The sequence below is a fragment of the Terrapene carolina genome, unplaced genomic scaffold, assembly GCF_002925995.2.
Source record: "Terrapene carolina triunguis isolate 2854851 unplaced genomic scaffold, T_m_triunguis-2.0 Scaffold130, whole genome shotgun sequence".
Classification (NCBI taxonomy): domain Eukaryota; kingdom Metazoa; phylum Chordata; order Testudines; family Emydidae; genus Terrapene; species Terrapene triunguis.
Genome location: NW_020664481.1, coordinates 8301283 through 8318538, shown reverse-complemented (window position 1 = coordinate 8318538; position 17256 = coordinate 8301283). Strand labels below are relative to the sequence as shown.

At 37.6% G+C, this 17256-nt stretch overlaps 1 protein-coding gene across 1 annotated transcript in view; it reads left to right on the top strand.

Annotated features, from left to right (window-relative positions):
* Positions 1-15603, top strand: part of SS18L1 (SS18L1 subunit of BAF chromatin remodeling complex) — a 33154-nt gene extending 17551 nt beyond the window's left edge. The window contains exons 6-11 of the mRNA XM_024199025.2: positions 135-299; positions 1778-1879; positions 2445-2537; positions 8321-8440; positions 12910-13037; positions 13320-15603. Of these exons, the coding sequence (XP_024054793.2) occupies positions 135-299; positions 1778-1879; positions 2445-2537; positions 8321-8440; positions 12910-13037; positions 13320-13346 (635 nt within the window). The 3' untranslated portion in view covers positions 13347-15603. The remainder of the gene's footprint in view (positions 1-134; positions 300-1777; positions 1880-2444; positions 2538-8320; positions 8441-12909; positions 13038-13319) is intronic.
* The last annotated feature ends 1653 nt before the right edge of the window (positions 15604-17256 follow it).

Below are 17256 nucleotides of genomic sequence, written 5' to 3'. Positions count from 1 at the left end.
GGATTCACTGAATGATGATCTGAATGCAACTTTAAAAGACTAAATTGGCTGACGATTTTAGTTATTTTCAAAAAAGAGTAGGAAAAGAATTGTGATATCCCTTTAGAAAACAATTTTATCTATGTTCTATGTAGTCTCCATGATGCACCAGCAAGCGGCAACATCCCACTACAACTCAGCACAAGGAGGGAGCCAGCATTACCAAGGACAGTCCTCCATTGCCATGATGAGTCAGAGCAATCAAGGCAACAGCATGATGGGTCAGCGACCCATGGGCCCTTACAGACCTTCTCAGCAAGGTAAAGTGTATTATTCGGTTCCAGAAAGGTGGCTACCCCACCATGCCTGCTGTCATAGACAAATATGCCACAGAAGCCATAATGATCTGGGACCCCAGTGAAAGTTGATAAGACAGAAAATGCCAAACAGGGTGAAAAGTGCAAGTAGAACGTCAATAAGGTTTTGCTCTAGTTTTATTTTCAGAGCTTTTCATTTCTAAAGTTCAGAAATGACTGAGCCAACAGGGCATCATCTGTCTGTATAAAGAAAAAGACCAAGAGTCTGATCCAAAACCCATTAAAGTCAATGAAATTCTTTCAGTTTACTGCAGTGGGCTTTGGATCAGGCCATTAGTCCCAATGTGGTACTGTTCTTAACAAGGAAGAGGTCTCTGCAAATGAGATTTCAGTTATAAATATAAATATATATTTATATATATGGGCCTACATTGGAACTAAGTAAATTATGATTTTGAGTTTGAATGTTAGCATGAGCAAAAAGCTCAAAGAATAAAAACATGAGAAAGAAGAATTGTTTGGGTTAAATTTGTAGTGACCCTAAATACCAGTATTATCTTATTTAAGGCTTGGAAACAGGGAAAGCATGGTTAATTGGAAATCAAGTGCAAGGTGTAGTCCTATGACTCCCTCTTCTGTCTTTGGCTAAGGTCCAATAACCAGCAATGACATCACTTGTTTGTTATAGTGTATAAAAAGCAAGGATCTTTAGTAGTTTTTGTCAGAACTTTCCTTAACCCCTGGTGTCACGCCATGAGAGGAAGGCACCGCCTGGGCTTGCACCTGTTGTAAGTGTTTTGGCCAATGCTTATAACTGTAGTGTTAGTAGGGTATAGAATATTAGGGTTTGTATGATGATGTTGGTTATATCCAAAATATTAATATAACGTGGCCTTTGGATTAATAAAGGAATGTTTGTGTGGAAACTGAGTCTTTATAAGCCTTAATAAAATTATTAGGAAAATTATTTCCAATAGGCACCAAAGGATAATTGCACCACTGTCAATCGTGACTGAAAACATCTTGGAAACCATTATATAAAGTGGAGAAACTGCTAGACCAATTCTGATGTAAAGTGAATTTAAATTATGAAATTTTGGTTTATTTTCTGATTGGATACTCATAGACATTTAATGCTAACTATATTATTATGCACAGGATTCCTTTGGGTTTTATGCTATTGGGCAACTCAGGCTAGTAGATTAATTATGTCAACTGGTAGGGTTTTTCTTGCCCTGTTATGACAGCTATACAATTCTAATATTAAACTATACTTTCATTCTCAGATTTAGCAAAAGCAGTTTTCCTTTCCAATGAGAAAAAACATCTTTGAAACAGTTCTGAACATATAAAACTCAAGTGATTTCTCCCAGAAGAAAACACTGTTCACTTCAAGAATATCTAAATAATGAAAAATCTCCTTTTGGGTTCATGGGCTACTTAAAACACTCTCTTTCTCTCTCTTTCCTTTTGGTTTACAGGTTCCTCTCAGCAGTACATGGGGCAGGAGGAGTATTACAGTGAACAGTACAGCCATGGACAAGGCTCATCAGAACCCATGAACCAACAATATTATCCAGATGGTAATTTTGCTGAGTAATAGTAACTCTAATATTGATGCAGCAGAGCTTGATGTGGTACTGAATTGTACAACTGCCACATCCAAGAGTTAAAAAATTGGAAACCAAATAGCCTGTAAGATGTGTTTCCAACCTGAAATGCCAGCAACTCCTCTTCCCAATACATAAGATTCTGTGTACACATGTTCATCGTAGCACCATTATCAACTGCATCCTGAAAAGCGCAGAAAGCCTACAGGAGAATCTCTGGGATAGGGTACACACTCAGTTTAGCAAGGAGTGCTACTTCAGACTTGGCAAATGGATTGTCATTTTCACCAGCAAGCTATCTACCTCAGATTTGCCCACTTGAGCTCTTTCTTTCTTTCGGCCTAATCTGTGAAGCTATGTGACTTTAAAGTGTGTGTGTGTGTAATTATTTAATTATGTATGAAACATAATAGGTACTCTACATTGTAATACAAACACAAACAATTATATAATACATGTGCCAAAACAAACTATGGCTCAGATGAACCTTTTTAATTAACCTTGTCCATTTTGTCTATTTCTTACTGACTGATTGCAGGTCATGGTGATTATGCATATCAGCAGTCATCCTACACCGAGCAGAGCTATGACAGGTCATTTGAGGACTCCACACAGCATTACTATGAAGGAGGTGAGAAGATATATTTGCAATCTATGCAAACAAAAGCTCTAAGCTACATAAAGTACTGTCTACTTAAGAAAAATATGAAAACTGTTTTATAGCATTTCTGCAGAATTAAAACACTGCTCAGCTGCTAGACTAAAATATTTTCCTAAATTGAACGTTACTCAGAAGTGTCTATAAAATAGAATTTAGTTATGTATAGCAACTTTTATATTACATATATCTCAAAACACTATGCACAACATTAGATAATGTTAGTGACTATGTAGGTTAATGATTACTAGCTCACACATAAGCCTTGTGTGCACTAGTAAACAACCCATTGCTGACAACAGAACGTGTGTAGCTGAACTAGATGCAGTTCTAGTGTTAGATAGAGACTTTTTAATGTGTGAGGAAAATATTAGCTATAATACCACAATTATTTCTTTTCTTAAAAAACATGGTGTATGATGTTTTCAGTTAACTTTAAATTGAGATATAAGTGGCTCTTAATATATTAATTGTTAAGGTCAGAGATCATTGTGGAGGAAGTAAACTAAGGTATGAGAGTTAGAAAAATGTTTTAAGATTAGGGAACAAATAGTCGCTGTAGATGGAAACTTTTTCAAGTTGAGGGAGGGCATATTGGTCTTTAGGTATTGTGAAAAGCCAACTGGCCAAAAAGCTCAAATGAATGGGGTTTCACACCTGTAACTGAGATAAAATGATGGCCCAGTATTTCTTAATTTTCAGACAGCACTAAAATTGGAAGCAGAGCAAATAATGAGGTGCAGTAGAAGTAAATATAAAGAAGACCCGACAGCTTAAATAATTGGGACTACTGAGATGAGTAAAGGCTGTGGAATCAGGCCTGTTGTTCCCATCAAGCTAACAGGTCAAGGAAGCTCTTCTCCCTTGAATAACTAATATTTTTTGTTTCATTATGTTTCAAAACGGCAAGTAAACAAATATATATCAGTTATTCTGGGGAGAAGTGCCTTACTGGCCAACAGGGAACAAAGAGGGAGGATAAGAGAGGAGAGAAATGGTTGTGAGTGAAATGAGTCAAAGGATTTTAACATTAAAAAGAAACCTTACAATTTCACCTTGACCACTATGACAGCCACATTTCTTTTGCTTTTTAATACGCTTTTTCTTTCATTTAAATGTTGGAGTTTGTTTAAGATGAAAAGACGGTAGCAGGTACCTTTGTTGCAGGCAAATTTTTTAGCACAGGAACCACCTGGAGCAAAGGGATTATAACAGTTAGAGTAGAAAGATTTGTATATTCACAGTACAGTTATTGAGAAATTATAGGGAAAGATTTTCAATTAGGCACCTAACTTCCATTGAAAGTTAATGGAAGTCAGGCACATAAATGCCTTTGAAAATCTGTACCACTGTGATTTTGCAAATCAAGCATGAGAAAAACCGGAATATCACACACCAGTAGTGCCACAGTCTCCTGCACTCTGATTGGCTGAGATAAACTTCATTATACTGAAATTAAATTATTTTCCTCCTTGATAATAGTGACACTATATCAGTCATTTCAGCAAGATTCAGCATATTTATTCCAGAAAGGAATGGTAGAATTTTCAGCCAATTTAATGACCCCATTGCCTGAACATTTTTGGGAGCTCACTAGAAACACTTAAATTAAATTACTATGACATCTCATCTGAGGAAACCAACTTTTATGTAGAGACTTTATTCATTTTGTTGTTTGCAAATTTGCAAACTGGATTTCCCTTTAAATGTTTTAATAGTTCCAATAAAAAATTGCAGGGTCCCATAACAATGAAATGTGTTATTTTCCTTGGAAATATGAATAAAGAATATTGTTATTTATGAACTGAAAGCAAATACAGTGGGAGGGCTTCTTGGGACACCAGCTGTTGTGTCCTGGCACTCTTGTCATTGAGACTCTCTTCTTTTACCTTTGGGACAGTTTTTGATTAGAAAAGCTATCCGTTTCGGGGTAGGCTGGTTATTTGCATGTTCAGTGATGTAGATGAATAAACAACCCCTTACATCCCATCTGCCCCTACTGTGAGTTCCACAAGAAATGGAATTTATGCAGATCTAGGATTCAACAAATTGCAAATTAAAGCCAATGCACTTTGCATGTTTTTGAAAAACAAAATCTGATTCTAAAGAGTAAAACAGATTTTAAATATAATATATTTATAGAGCTGGGTTGAAAGTTATGAATATAATTAAATATCTGAATGAAAATAGTAACTACTCTAAGTCATTTCAGGAGGACTCTGTCAAGGTATCTGAAATGAGTTTTCTAAAATATCATTTTAGTTTTTAACCCACTACTGTGTTTTACAATAACCTTGTGGAAGTTTGAAAATGAAATGTTTCCTTACTGATTTTTCTTTATTACTAGACTATTTGCATAGTATAGGGTTGTTCATTATGGATCAAGTTCATCCATAAAATTCTAATGTATAACTCCTATTGAAGCATATAGGAATTACAGTGTGCATTATAAGGTAGTATTTAATCCTATGAATGCTGAGTGACTGAATTTCTTTTTTTAAAGAGAAAGCACATTTGCTTTAAAACAAAATCATACAGGGCCAAATCCTGACTCCTGGTATATACATCATGTAAACCCCGTTGGCCACATAAAACAGTTGAGTTTTGTAGTTCTCCCAGCCTTCTCTGTCCATCCTAAGACTGTAGTAACTGTGTTTATTTAGAATAGGGCTGCTCCAGTGGTGAAAAGGGGGAAGAACAGAGGGACCATATCCCCAAAATTTTCATGTGTGAGGGGTTGTTGGGGATTCTTCAGCTCACTGAGTCTTAGTTCCGCTCCTTAACTAACAGACCCATTTTGAAGCTGGTTGACTGTATGTTGTGTGAAAAAATGCTTCCTTTTTTTTTTGTTTTAAACCTGCTACCTATTAATTTCATTTGGTGACCCCTAGTTCTTGTGTTATGAAAAGGAGTAAATAATACTTCCTTACTTTCTCCACACCAGTCATGATTTTATAGACCTCTGTCATTCCTCCCTGAGTTGTCTCTTTTACAAGCTGAAAAGTCCAAGTCTTATTAATCTCTCCTCATATGGCAGTCGTTTCATACCCCTAATCAGCCATGTGACCCATTGGTTTATCCACAAATGATTGCCAGTCATTGAGCCAAAGGAGAGTCTAACTGCCATCTGTTGCATTTGGGCTGGGTGGAGTCCCACCCCAGGGAAGGGTAGGATCTTTCTTTTCAGAATCTATATAATTGTTAACATCTGCCTGCACAGCAGGCAGGTCACACAGCTCTGGTGGGCTCTGTGTTGTGGAGACTTAGGGTATGTCTATCCTGCAATGTAAGACCAGGGTTTGAATTCAGGCTCAAGCCTACCCTCCTTCCATCTACACACAAACCTCACTAATCCAGAGCTTGGACCCAGGACTCCACGGGGATGGAGGGTCCGACCCTGAGTCAAGCTGGGACTCAGGGTTCGAGTCTATTGCTTTGCAGTGTATACGCAACCCCACTGGACTCATGCTCAGGTAGTCCACCAAAAGTATCCCACTGACTTACTTTCTTTGTCCTCTGGACAGTCAAGTTTGCTGCACAGTCATGTTTTCCCACACTTCACTATGAACAAATGGCTAGAGCAGCCACATTTTGGGAGGGCACTAGGAAGTCTCGGATATGCTCAAACCCTACATTAAACCCAGGATCTGCTCATTTGAATTCTACTAACCCTGGGCTTACATTGCAGTGTAGACCTTTGGGTCAGGGGTTTCCCTGTGAAGAATTGGTTAACTTAAAAATAAAAAGGCAGGTCAAATTTTGGGCCACCCAAATTTTACAATGTCCCTTTTAAATTAATTATAAATTCTAAAATTAGCTTGTGTGTAATGAACAATTCTGTATAGGACTTCCTTTTGAGGAACAAGGAACTGCCTCTGGCAACTCTCCAATGTCCAGCATATTTTGAGCTAATTATATTATGAGAGTTGGAATTCCCCTGTGCATGATTCATTATCAGCTGCCACCTATTGACAGCACTCAAGAAAAGATAGAAAAAGCTGCAAAACAGAATGTAAATTCACCATGTTATTAGTAGGTGAATTAGACATATTAATCTCCAAAAGAAAACAGTGAGAAAAACAGAGTGGCAAAAAACGCCATAAAATATACCTTAAACTGAAGTAGTCAATTAATCTTCTAACATTCCAAGCTACAACAATTTTAATATATGTATTAAAATCAAATAAACCTGGTAACCAGTGTCAGAATTCAACACGGTACTGAAGATAAGTGATCCCTGCAATCTAAAATACATGTCATTTCTGAAAATCTGTCTTACAAAAACACGTAGAAAGATAGAACATGAAGTAAATTTCTTTATTATTTTAAGCAATCAAAGTTTCTCCATTGTGCACTAATTAATTCAAACCACGGTGGTTTAGCCTTAACTTTTATTATGTTTTATTTTCCTTAAAGGTCAACACGCCTGATTCTTGTTTGCCTCACGCCTTGTGTAGTTCTTTATACCTGGATAAAATGGCTGTTAAATGCTACTGTTCATTTTACACCCACTTTACATTAGTGTGATGACTATACCAGCTGTAAAGGAGTGAAGAATCAGGCCCAATGTTCTGGTCACACAAAACCTTTGTGTGGTAATGTTTCCTTTTCAATCCACTTGTTTGTGGTAATCTACAAAAAGCTAGAGGAAAGCCAAAATATCAACTTAATGGAAAATAAAACTTAGTGAATTAAGGATAAGCCTTTGCAGTTCAAATAGGCTGGTGTATATTGGGGAAATTTTGATCACCCACAAATTTAAAAGTCAGTTTTCTTAAAGAATGCTAGATACCATGAGTATCCAAATAAATACACGAATGTGACTGTGTACAAACCGTAGGATGTGCATTTGAATAGACCAGGGATGGCCAAACTCACTGACCAGAGCTGCATACTACAATCTTCAGAAGTTTGAGAGCCGGGGCGTGCCTGCCGGGGCTTGGGGCTGCAGCCCTTCGGCGGGGTGGTGGGGCTAGGGGCTTCTGCCATGTGGGGCCTGGGGTTCTTGGGGCTTCAGCCCCACAGGGCTTGCCTGCCAAAGCTCAGGACTTCAGCCCCATTCCTGCTGAAGCCCCAAGCCCTGGCAGGTGCCTCCCGTGAGGCTAAGACCCCTAGACCCCACTCTCTGCTGGGCAAAAGCCCCTAGCTCCACCACCCTGCCGAAGGGCTGAAGCCCCAAGTTCCCCCAATCAGTCTGGTAGGCAGAGAATGGGGAGACATGGGAGGCTTCGAGAGCTGCATTTTAACTGTAAAAGAGCCGCATGAGGCTCACGAGCCACAGTTTGGCCACTCCTGGAATAGACTTTACTTGGTCTTTCTGTGTTATCATAGGAAAAATATATAATTAGGAGTGTATATTTTTCCCTACTTTATAATGTATTGGAAACAAAGTTATTGTGCTCTTTTAAAATGTATATTTTATTTTAAAATTTTTGATGAAAAGAGCTGATGTTTAAAATGTAAGAGGAAAAGGGAGCAGCTGGTGGGGGGGAGAGGGGAGAATGTGCATGTAGACTTCTTAAAGAAAACTTTTTTCATACACAAAACAAAAACACAGCCTCTTCAAATGAGCTAAAAATAACCAGAGGAATAAACTCAACTTCAACTGATTGGTAACATATAGTGGAAGGCTGTTTTTTAAAGGAATACCCTTTTCATATCAATGAACCTCATTCAGTTATTTTCAGTGTGATCAGCAACGATATTGGGACAGCTGCTGAGTCTGTACATAAACTATATCAATCTTCCCTTTCTAGGAAATTCCCAGTATAGCCAGCCGCAGGCAGGATACCAACAGGGAGCTGCGCAACAGCAAACATATTCACAGCAACAGTACCCAAATCAGCAAAACTATCCAGGACAACAACCTGGATATGGTGAGGAAGTCTTCTTTGGCAGTCTTGTGTTTGCAATCCCTGGTATAAATTTGTCCATTCTGTACCTAGGAACAAACAGATAAATTGTCTCTCTCCCTTTGTAGCTCAAGGCACCAGCTTTAACTTATAACAAATGTAGTATCTGGTTCAGCCCAGTGGATGTTATCACACATCATACAGGATCTCTAACTCCCTAACACCAAGGGCTGGGAAAGCTGTGTAGACAGACAGCACGTTTATTCCCCACATTATTGCCTTTTTTACAGGTTTGGGTGGCGGGTTATTATACTAGTGCTCAGGCTTCACAAATGTGAAATTTTTATGTAATGTAAAGTGGAAGGAATCCCACAAAATCACTACCACCTCACATAGATTTCTTGCAATAGCATATATGCTTTACTGTCAATTGGTGAGGAAAAAGGGTTGAATGTGATCTGAATATTTTTGCACTAGCATGCTAAACGAGAAATTTTGGGGCCATTCTACTCACAAAATGATGATGCTCTCCACTACCACGTAAAGAATCCAGGCTTTATAGTTGGTCATGGTCTCTCTACTCAGATTAGGGTACTTTAGAAGCAGCACTTTGAGTCCCTCGAATGAAGAGAGCATTTCATATTGCTGATCAGCAAGTAGTGGTGTTCATGGTCTCTAAGAACAATGGTGTGAACATGCTCAGCCACAGGATGGTGACCACATCACAGGGCTTTGAGACTGGCATATAAAGCAATAAGTAATAGAAATATCCCTAGGGTTTGAGAAAGGATGTGAATGACCATTTGTGGGAAAAAGAAGCTTTGATTTGCCTGACTGGCACTTACAAGGTACATTGCTTCAGGGTCTTGCTGACCTTGGCAGCATTATAGGTATAAGAAGTATCTTTAATCATCTGTATCCTAGTAAAATAAAAGGCAAACTATAAGAAATTGTTAAAACTACTACACTGACTTTAATTTAAGCACTTCACAGTCCTCAGAAATGTTCCCCTTATTTTCTAGTTTTTACCTAGCCTTTTTCAATGGTTTGGAGCACCAGTTGCTGGCAATCTTCTGTGCTGTGACCCAGGAGTAGAAATGCATTTCATTCAATTTGAACAAACTAATTTATAAACCATGTGACTAAAATGAACAGGAGGAATGTACTCTGAACCTAGGTCCATCAAAACAGGGACTCAGGATTTAGGGATGGTCTGAGTACTATCCTCCAGAACAAGGATTGCTAGTGCACATACCTGTGTTAGTTCAAATTTGAAAACTTGACCTTGTTGATATCGCCAGTCCGATGCATCATAGTTCTGAGGTTGCTCTGGATTCCAGATCTGTCCTTGACACTATTTGTTGCTATGCAATTGTACCAACCTTGAATGTCTATCCTTCTATATAGCAATAAAACCTAGATTTCTGATCACTATATTAAAGTATTTTAATTTCGCTTTACAATATTGGTAAACATTTTTGACCACCCAAACGGGACAAATATTATAGGTTTAAATTATAGGCCCAAAATTTGGTTAACAATGTTAAAAAACCATGGGGAATAACCTTCTAAATATTTTCCCAAAAAATATCCACCAGTACCTCAGAAAAAAATTTAAAAACTCCATTTGCAGTTTATACACATGTATTACTAAAGTATCTGCATGTCCATCAGACCAGTTAAATGTGTGCCAGGTCACTTGTGCTCACAATAGCATTCACAGGATAGGCATGAAGTTGCTTGTGCATTTTCTGAAAATAAAGACTACAATATTTTGGGCTTTTCCGATGCAAAGCCTGGCAGTGGGAATAAGCAAGTTACAGCAAACTAACCTTATTCACAAACTGATGCAGGTATACATTTAAAAAAAAAAAAAAAAAGGTAGAACTATGTTGACTTTTGCATCATCAAAAACAATAATATTATTCAGCATTTAAATCAGTATTTAATTTTCATACTACTCCTGTGAGGGTAAATATCACTAATTTACAGATGGGGAAACAGTTTAAGTGACTTGCCCACAGTGATGAAGGGAGTCAGTGTCAGGACCAGACGTGCTTAGACCACTAGACAATGCGTGTCTTCAACAAAAAAAGGGAGAATGCAGTGTTCATCAAATGGAAAGGACAACCAAAACTGACAGGGAAAAGACAGTATTATTACAATATTAAAACCAATGAAGTAAACAAAAAAAGTATAAAGTTTTTGGCATGTCTTTTTAAATGAAATTATCGACAGTAGAACCTCAGAGTTACTAACACCTCAGGAATGGAGGTTGTTCGTAACTCTGAACAAAACGTTATGGTTGTTCTTTCAAAAGTTTACAACTGAACATTGACTTAATAGATTTTGAAATTTTACTATGCAGAAGAAAAATGCTGCTTTCCCTTTATTTTTTAGTATTCTACTTTTAACACAGTACTGTATTTGCTTTTTTTGGTGGGGGAGATCTCTGCTGCTGCCTGATTGTGTACTTCCGGTTCCAAATGAGGTGTGTGGTTGACTGGTCAGTTTGTAACTCTGGTGTTCATAACTCTGAGGTTCTACTATAATGGATTAGTGAAGATGATGTGTAGGGATCCAACTCATAATAAAATAAATATTTGCATTACCGTCAATTTTTCCATTGGGGGAAATTTCAAAAAGCTATATAACCGCTACTGAATTCAGCCTTAGATCTCTGGAAGGTAGATATTGTCATGATTTTACAGCTATGGAAACCAAGACACAGAGTGAGTTACCCTAGGAAGTCAGTGGCAGAGCAGGAATAAAACCTAAATCTCCTGTCGCAGTGCTGTTAATTAAAGACCTCCCCTGAGTAAATCAAACTTTGGTCATAGGTTTCACTATCTTAATCACAGAATCATAGAAATGTAAGGCTGGAAGGGACCTTGAGAAGTCATCAAGTCCAGCCCCTTTGCACTGACGATGGACGAAGTAATCCTAGACCACCCTGACAGGTGTTTGTTTAACCTTTTCTTATTCCACAACCTCCCTTGGAAGCCTATTCCAGAGCTTAACTACCCCTATAGTTTGTAAGGTTTTCCTAATATCTAACCTTAATCTCCCTTGCTGGACTCTCTCCAGTTTCTCCACATATTTCCAAAAGTGGGGTACCCTGAATTGGACATACTGTTCCAGCTGAGGCCTCACCAGTGCCAAGTAAAGCAGGATAGTTACCTCCTGTGTCTTACATATAATACTCTTGTTGAGACACCCCAAAATATTAACCTTTTTCTCAATTGCATCACATTGTTGATTCATAATCAGTTTGTGATCCGCTATAACCCCAAGATCATTTTCAGTAGTACTATCTAGCCAGTTATTCCCCACTGTGTAGTTGTGCAGTTGATTTTTCCTTCCTCAGTGTAGTACTTTGCACTTACCTTTATTGAATATAATCTTGATTACAGACCAATTCTCTAATTTGTCAAGATCCTTTCGAATTCTAATCAAATTGCTTTCTACACCTCCCATGTTGGTGTCATCTGCGAATTTTATCAGCATACACTGCACTCCATTATCCAAGTCATTAATGAAAATATTAAATAAACCTGGACCCAGGACTGACCCCATGGTATCCCACTAGATACGTCCTCTCAGTTTAATAGCAAACCATTGATAACTATTCTCCGAGTAGTCTTTCAACAGTTGTGTACTCACCTTAGAGAAATTTCATCTAGACAACATTTCCCTAGTTTGCTTATGAGAATGTCATGTGGGACTGAGTTAACAGCCTTCTTTAAATCAAGATATATCACATCTATTGTTTCCATCCACTAGGCTAGTACAAACTGATTGTTTAACAATTTGTTCCAGTATCTTTCCAGGTATCAAAGTTAGGCTGACTGGTCTATAATTCCCTGGGTCTTCTTTGCTCCCATTTTTAAAGATAAGTAGTATGTTTGCTCTTCGCCAACCCTCTGGGAGGTCACCCGTCTTCCATGAGATCTCGAAAATAATTGTGACAGTTCTGAGATTGCTTCAACTAGTTTCTTAAATACACTGGGATGAATTTCATCAGGCCCTGCTTATTTTAATACATTTAACTTATCTAAATATTCTTTAACCTGTTCTTTCTCTATTTTGACTTGCATTCCTTCCATCTTGTTGTTAACATTGTGTTGAGTATCTGGTCACCATTAATCAATCTTTTAAGTGGAGCAAGCAAAAAAGGTATTAAACACCTCAGCCTTCTTGATGTGATCAGTTATTATCTCTCTTTCCCTGTTAAGTAGAGGGCCTGAACTTTCCTTCTTCTCTTGATTCTAATGTATTTAAAGAACCTCTTCTTATTGCCTTTTATGTCATGACTCATTTTGTGCTTTCGCTTTTCTGATTTTGTCCATACCTGCTTGTACTACTCTTTTGTACCGAGCAATTCATCGATGTTTCCACTTTTTGTAGAATTCCTTTTTGATTTTCAGGTAATTAAAAAGCTTCTGATAGAGCCATACTGGCCTCTTACTGTTCTTGCTATCTTTCCTTTGCAGGTCCTGCACAAGGAGCCTCTTCACAGTATTCCAGCTACCAACAGGGACAGGGGCAGCAGTATGGCAGTTACAGAGCTTCTCAGACAGGACCATCTGCCCAACAACAGAGGCCTTATGGCTATGAGCAGGTAAATTATCTTAATTTGTGCCGTAAAGGGTCTGGATTTAGCCTTTTTCAGGAAGCCCTGCCTTGGAAGGGCTCAGCTTTTTCTTGCACAGAGGAAAGTATGAGGTTGAAGACCCATATCCATTGTCATACTAGGGAATCCAATGTGAGTGTATTGGCAATGCATTATTGGGCCCATCCAATTTTGTAAGCCAAAAGATAATAGTTTCATCCAGTCCCCCTGAGTGCATGATACAGAAATGATATTATCTTCTAATGTGTCGTATTTTGTAATTTTTAACAGGGTCAATATGGAAACTACCAGCAATAAAGGGAGAAGCTCCTGTATCTGATTCATTTCAATAGTATATCCATCTTTTGACCTGGATGTACTGGCAGTTTTGATTAATTGTAATATGTTGGTTACCCCTTAGCACAAAGCAGCGTCTGTATGTGAACAGTGTTCATTTCATGCTGGATATGAAGCAGTGCACTACTGGTAACAAGACAATGCTTTAATGGTTTGATATATTTGGTGCTGTGTATAGTATGTATGTTGATACAATGCAGAGGTTTTTTTTCCCCATTCTTGATGTTTCTAAATAGCTTAGGGGTCATTTGATCAGAGTTTTTATGTGCCCAGATCTGGGAAACAGCTAGGATATTCTGCAATCCAGCTAAATACAAAGATCACTCAGTCACATCTCTGCTCATGCAGTTATTCTAATGTAGGTTATGAACTTATGTTTAACTGGATACATTGCAGTTTACCTGTTGTATATGCCAGCCTCTGAAATCCATGGTTCTCAAATGTACTACTTTACGGTATGGAGATGGGGGCATTCTTTATGTTGAATCAATTTCCACACTATAAGACAAAAATAAAAACAACTGAAGTAATATTTCATTTGCTGAGGACATTATGCTCAGCAAATTTTTAGAGCTAATTACCCATGTCTTCTAATGTAATATCTGCACAATTCCACATTTTTGTAGTAAAAGGTGCAGAGATGATCAAAACCGGTTTTCAAGGAAATATGAATACCCAGAAGCACCTTTTATAGATCCATGAAAGTATGATATATGTCATGGGTAAAAGAAATAAAAGAAAACTCTGGGAATGAATCTGTAAGTCTACTAGAAATCAGTATGGCTTCATATCATGTTTAGCTGACAAACATGTGACCACATTCCAGTCTTAAATATGCTACTCCAAATTTTATCACAATTTTTAAATATTCATGCCAAATTTCCCAGGTAGCCGGTTGTTTGCTCTTTAATTTCTGGTTCTTCCATTGCCCTACTAGTTCAGATTTTCTAGCAAGCATTATAACCGTAAATAAAATCAGGTTATCAAATTTACTTTTTCTGCAGTTATTCATCGCTTTTGCTTTTCTCTAGTAGCTTGATAGAAGTACTTTAGAATTGGTGTAAAAAATCCATCTTTGTTTCAAAGGAAAAAACAGTAAATCAGCTTTAACTATGAACATTCATTATGCATATGGAAAGGTGATTGTTAATGGGATTCAACCATTAAAGGAAATCTATAGATGGAGAATGAGAAATATAGGGACAGTGGTACTTAAAAGCCAACATGAACAATAAAAGTAAAAAGTAGTTTATATTCAGTTTTACATTTTTTTTAAAAATGGGATTTTTACTGCTGAGTAAAATATGTCTAAATTGTCTGTGACTAAAGGGTTAAAATGGCTAAAATTTATTTAATCTACATTTTTTAAAAAAGTGAAATATTACCTTAAGGTTAACTGGAACTTTCAGAGTATAGAGTTAAATATATCCTCTGTGAGTTTTCTCCTTTTGAGGTGTTTATTGGATTATATTTTGAGTTGGGGAATTTTTATATTCTGAAAACTACCACCACCCAGAAAATTTAGATATCACACTTCAGGTTTGGATTTGTTTTTCCTGAAAAGGAAAATCTTAATACTGGATAGCTAAATGGTTTATTATTAAATGTTGTTCAAGCTCTGCCCTTGCCTAGCATTAACACTTCTAATTGCTGATCAGTGAAATGGAGTTAGCATTTTTATTCATTCTTCATTTCTCTTTTCCTTCCTGCTGGTATTTTCATAGAACTAAATACTTTTAAATATCAAATAAGGCACAGAAAAGAAGTATGAGTTTTTTTTAATCTATGTTAATGTTACAGGTAGCCAGGAGAATGCAATATTGTTCCTTGCCAGCTTGGAAATATGCCTTTTATGTGGTTTTTGAAAGTGCTAATATAATCCTTTTGAGAGAATATGAACAACATTTAAAAAAAATTAAACAGCAACATTACTTCTATCTGAAATGTCTTACATTAAGAATTTCTTGAATGTTGTGTATATACTGTATTTGAAAGAGCACTTTGGAAATAGTTTGTACATTTATTTCCTAATTTATACATGATTTTTGGTGTTAATATTTCTAATTGTTAATAACGAAATGTTTATTTAATGTGTTGTCCATTTTTATGTATTAATGTGGAAACAAAAAGTGATGCCAGCATTTTGACTTTTTTCATTAATTGTATCATTTTCTGTTTTGTAATACAGAATGCTTGAAACTGGTTTAGGTTAAAATGAACTGATTGCAAAGCCTATTGATGGTACTTTTCCTATGATGCAAAGACTTTTTTAAAAAAGGACCAGTGTAATAACAATGGGAGATTAAGTTTTTATTGCAGACTTTTTGGAAACAATGCCTCATCACACTCCCTCCCTCCCCCCCGATAGTCTGCCATACTTCAGGTAAAGCTCATTGCATGTGAAAACACTTACTACAGTTTTTTCAGATGTTCTAAATCAGTAGTTCTCAAACTTTTGTACTGGTGACCCCTTTCACATAGCAAGCCTCTGAGTGCAACCCCCCCTTATAAATTTAAAAACACTTTTTAATATATTTAACACCATTATAAATGTTGGAGGCAAAGCAGGGTTTGGGGTGGAGACTGACAGCTCGCAACCCCCCATCTAATAACCTCACAACCCCTTGAGGGGTCCCAACCCCAGTTTGGGAACCCCTTCTAAATCTTGTTCAATCTGCAAAGATTAAGCATTATACTTTTATGCTGAACCAACACTGTCTCTGGAGGATAGACTGTAACTTAATTTTGCAGGTAAGTCCCCTGCTTTCACTGATGTCAAAGGTAAAACTCCTAATGATATTAATGGGAGCAGGCTCAGGCTCAAAAGATGGAGACGAAAGCTCTGATATTGCAAAGATTTTTGCACATACTTAACTTTATGCACTGCAAGTACATCTAGTGACTTCAATGGCAGTCCTTCCAATGGGTAGGTCTGCACAGCACCAAAAGGTTAATTCTCACCCTGGGTAGACAAACATGTGCTAGCTCTACTCTAGCTAGCACGCTAAAAATAGCAGGGTGGCCATGGCAGCACAGGCAGTTGCTCAGGCTAGTGTCCAAATATGTACCTGGGGGGCAGGCAAGATTGGATTCAGGTGGATAGTTCCAGCCACCCTGGCCCCACTTCTATTTTTAAGTGCACTACCTTATGGGGAGCTAACATGCATCTAATGTGGTGGGAAGCATCCTCCCAGCTGCTGTGTTACCATATCCCAGGAGTGAAGTTAAGCCCGTCTTTGCCAGGCCAGGGCTCTATTTCAAGAGCCATGATAAGATAACAGAGGAAACACTGACGATTTCAGGGCCCTCAGACAAAGCCCTAGGTCAGTGGTTCCCAAACTTTAACAACCTATGAACCCCTTTCACTAAAATGTCAGTCTCACAAACCCCCTCCTAAAAATGAATATTTCCAGGAATTTTCTCCTTTACCTGAGCATAAATTATAAAAGCAGCAATCTTGGAAATATAAAATTTGTTTTTGTGACATGCTTATTACACACTATTTATTATTTATCATTACAGTATTATTACATTATGAAAACGGCAACACTCTTCCAAGATCTCACTTTCGTAGCTTGTATCACTTTGAATAAGCCTGCTATAAGACAAGACTACTATGTTTCATCAAGGAGTATCAGATGTGAAACAGCATGAAGGTATTTAAGAAGCCACCTCAAAGAGTTCCTCCTACACAACCATTGAGACAGGGCCAGTGCAAGGATATTTTGCGCCCTAGGCCCTTGCACCCTCCCGAGCATCGCTTATTATAAACTTTCAAAAATGAATACTGCATAATGTGGCATTGTTCATTAGAATTAATACAAAGGGGTCAGAGGAGATGATCACAACAGTCCCTTCTGGCCCGGGGAAC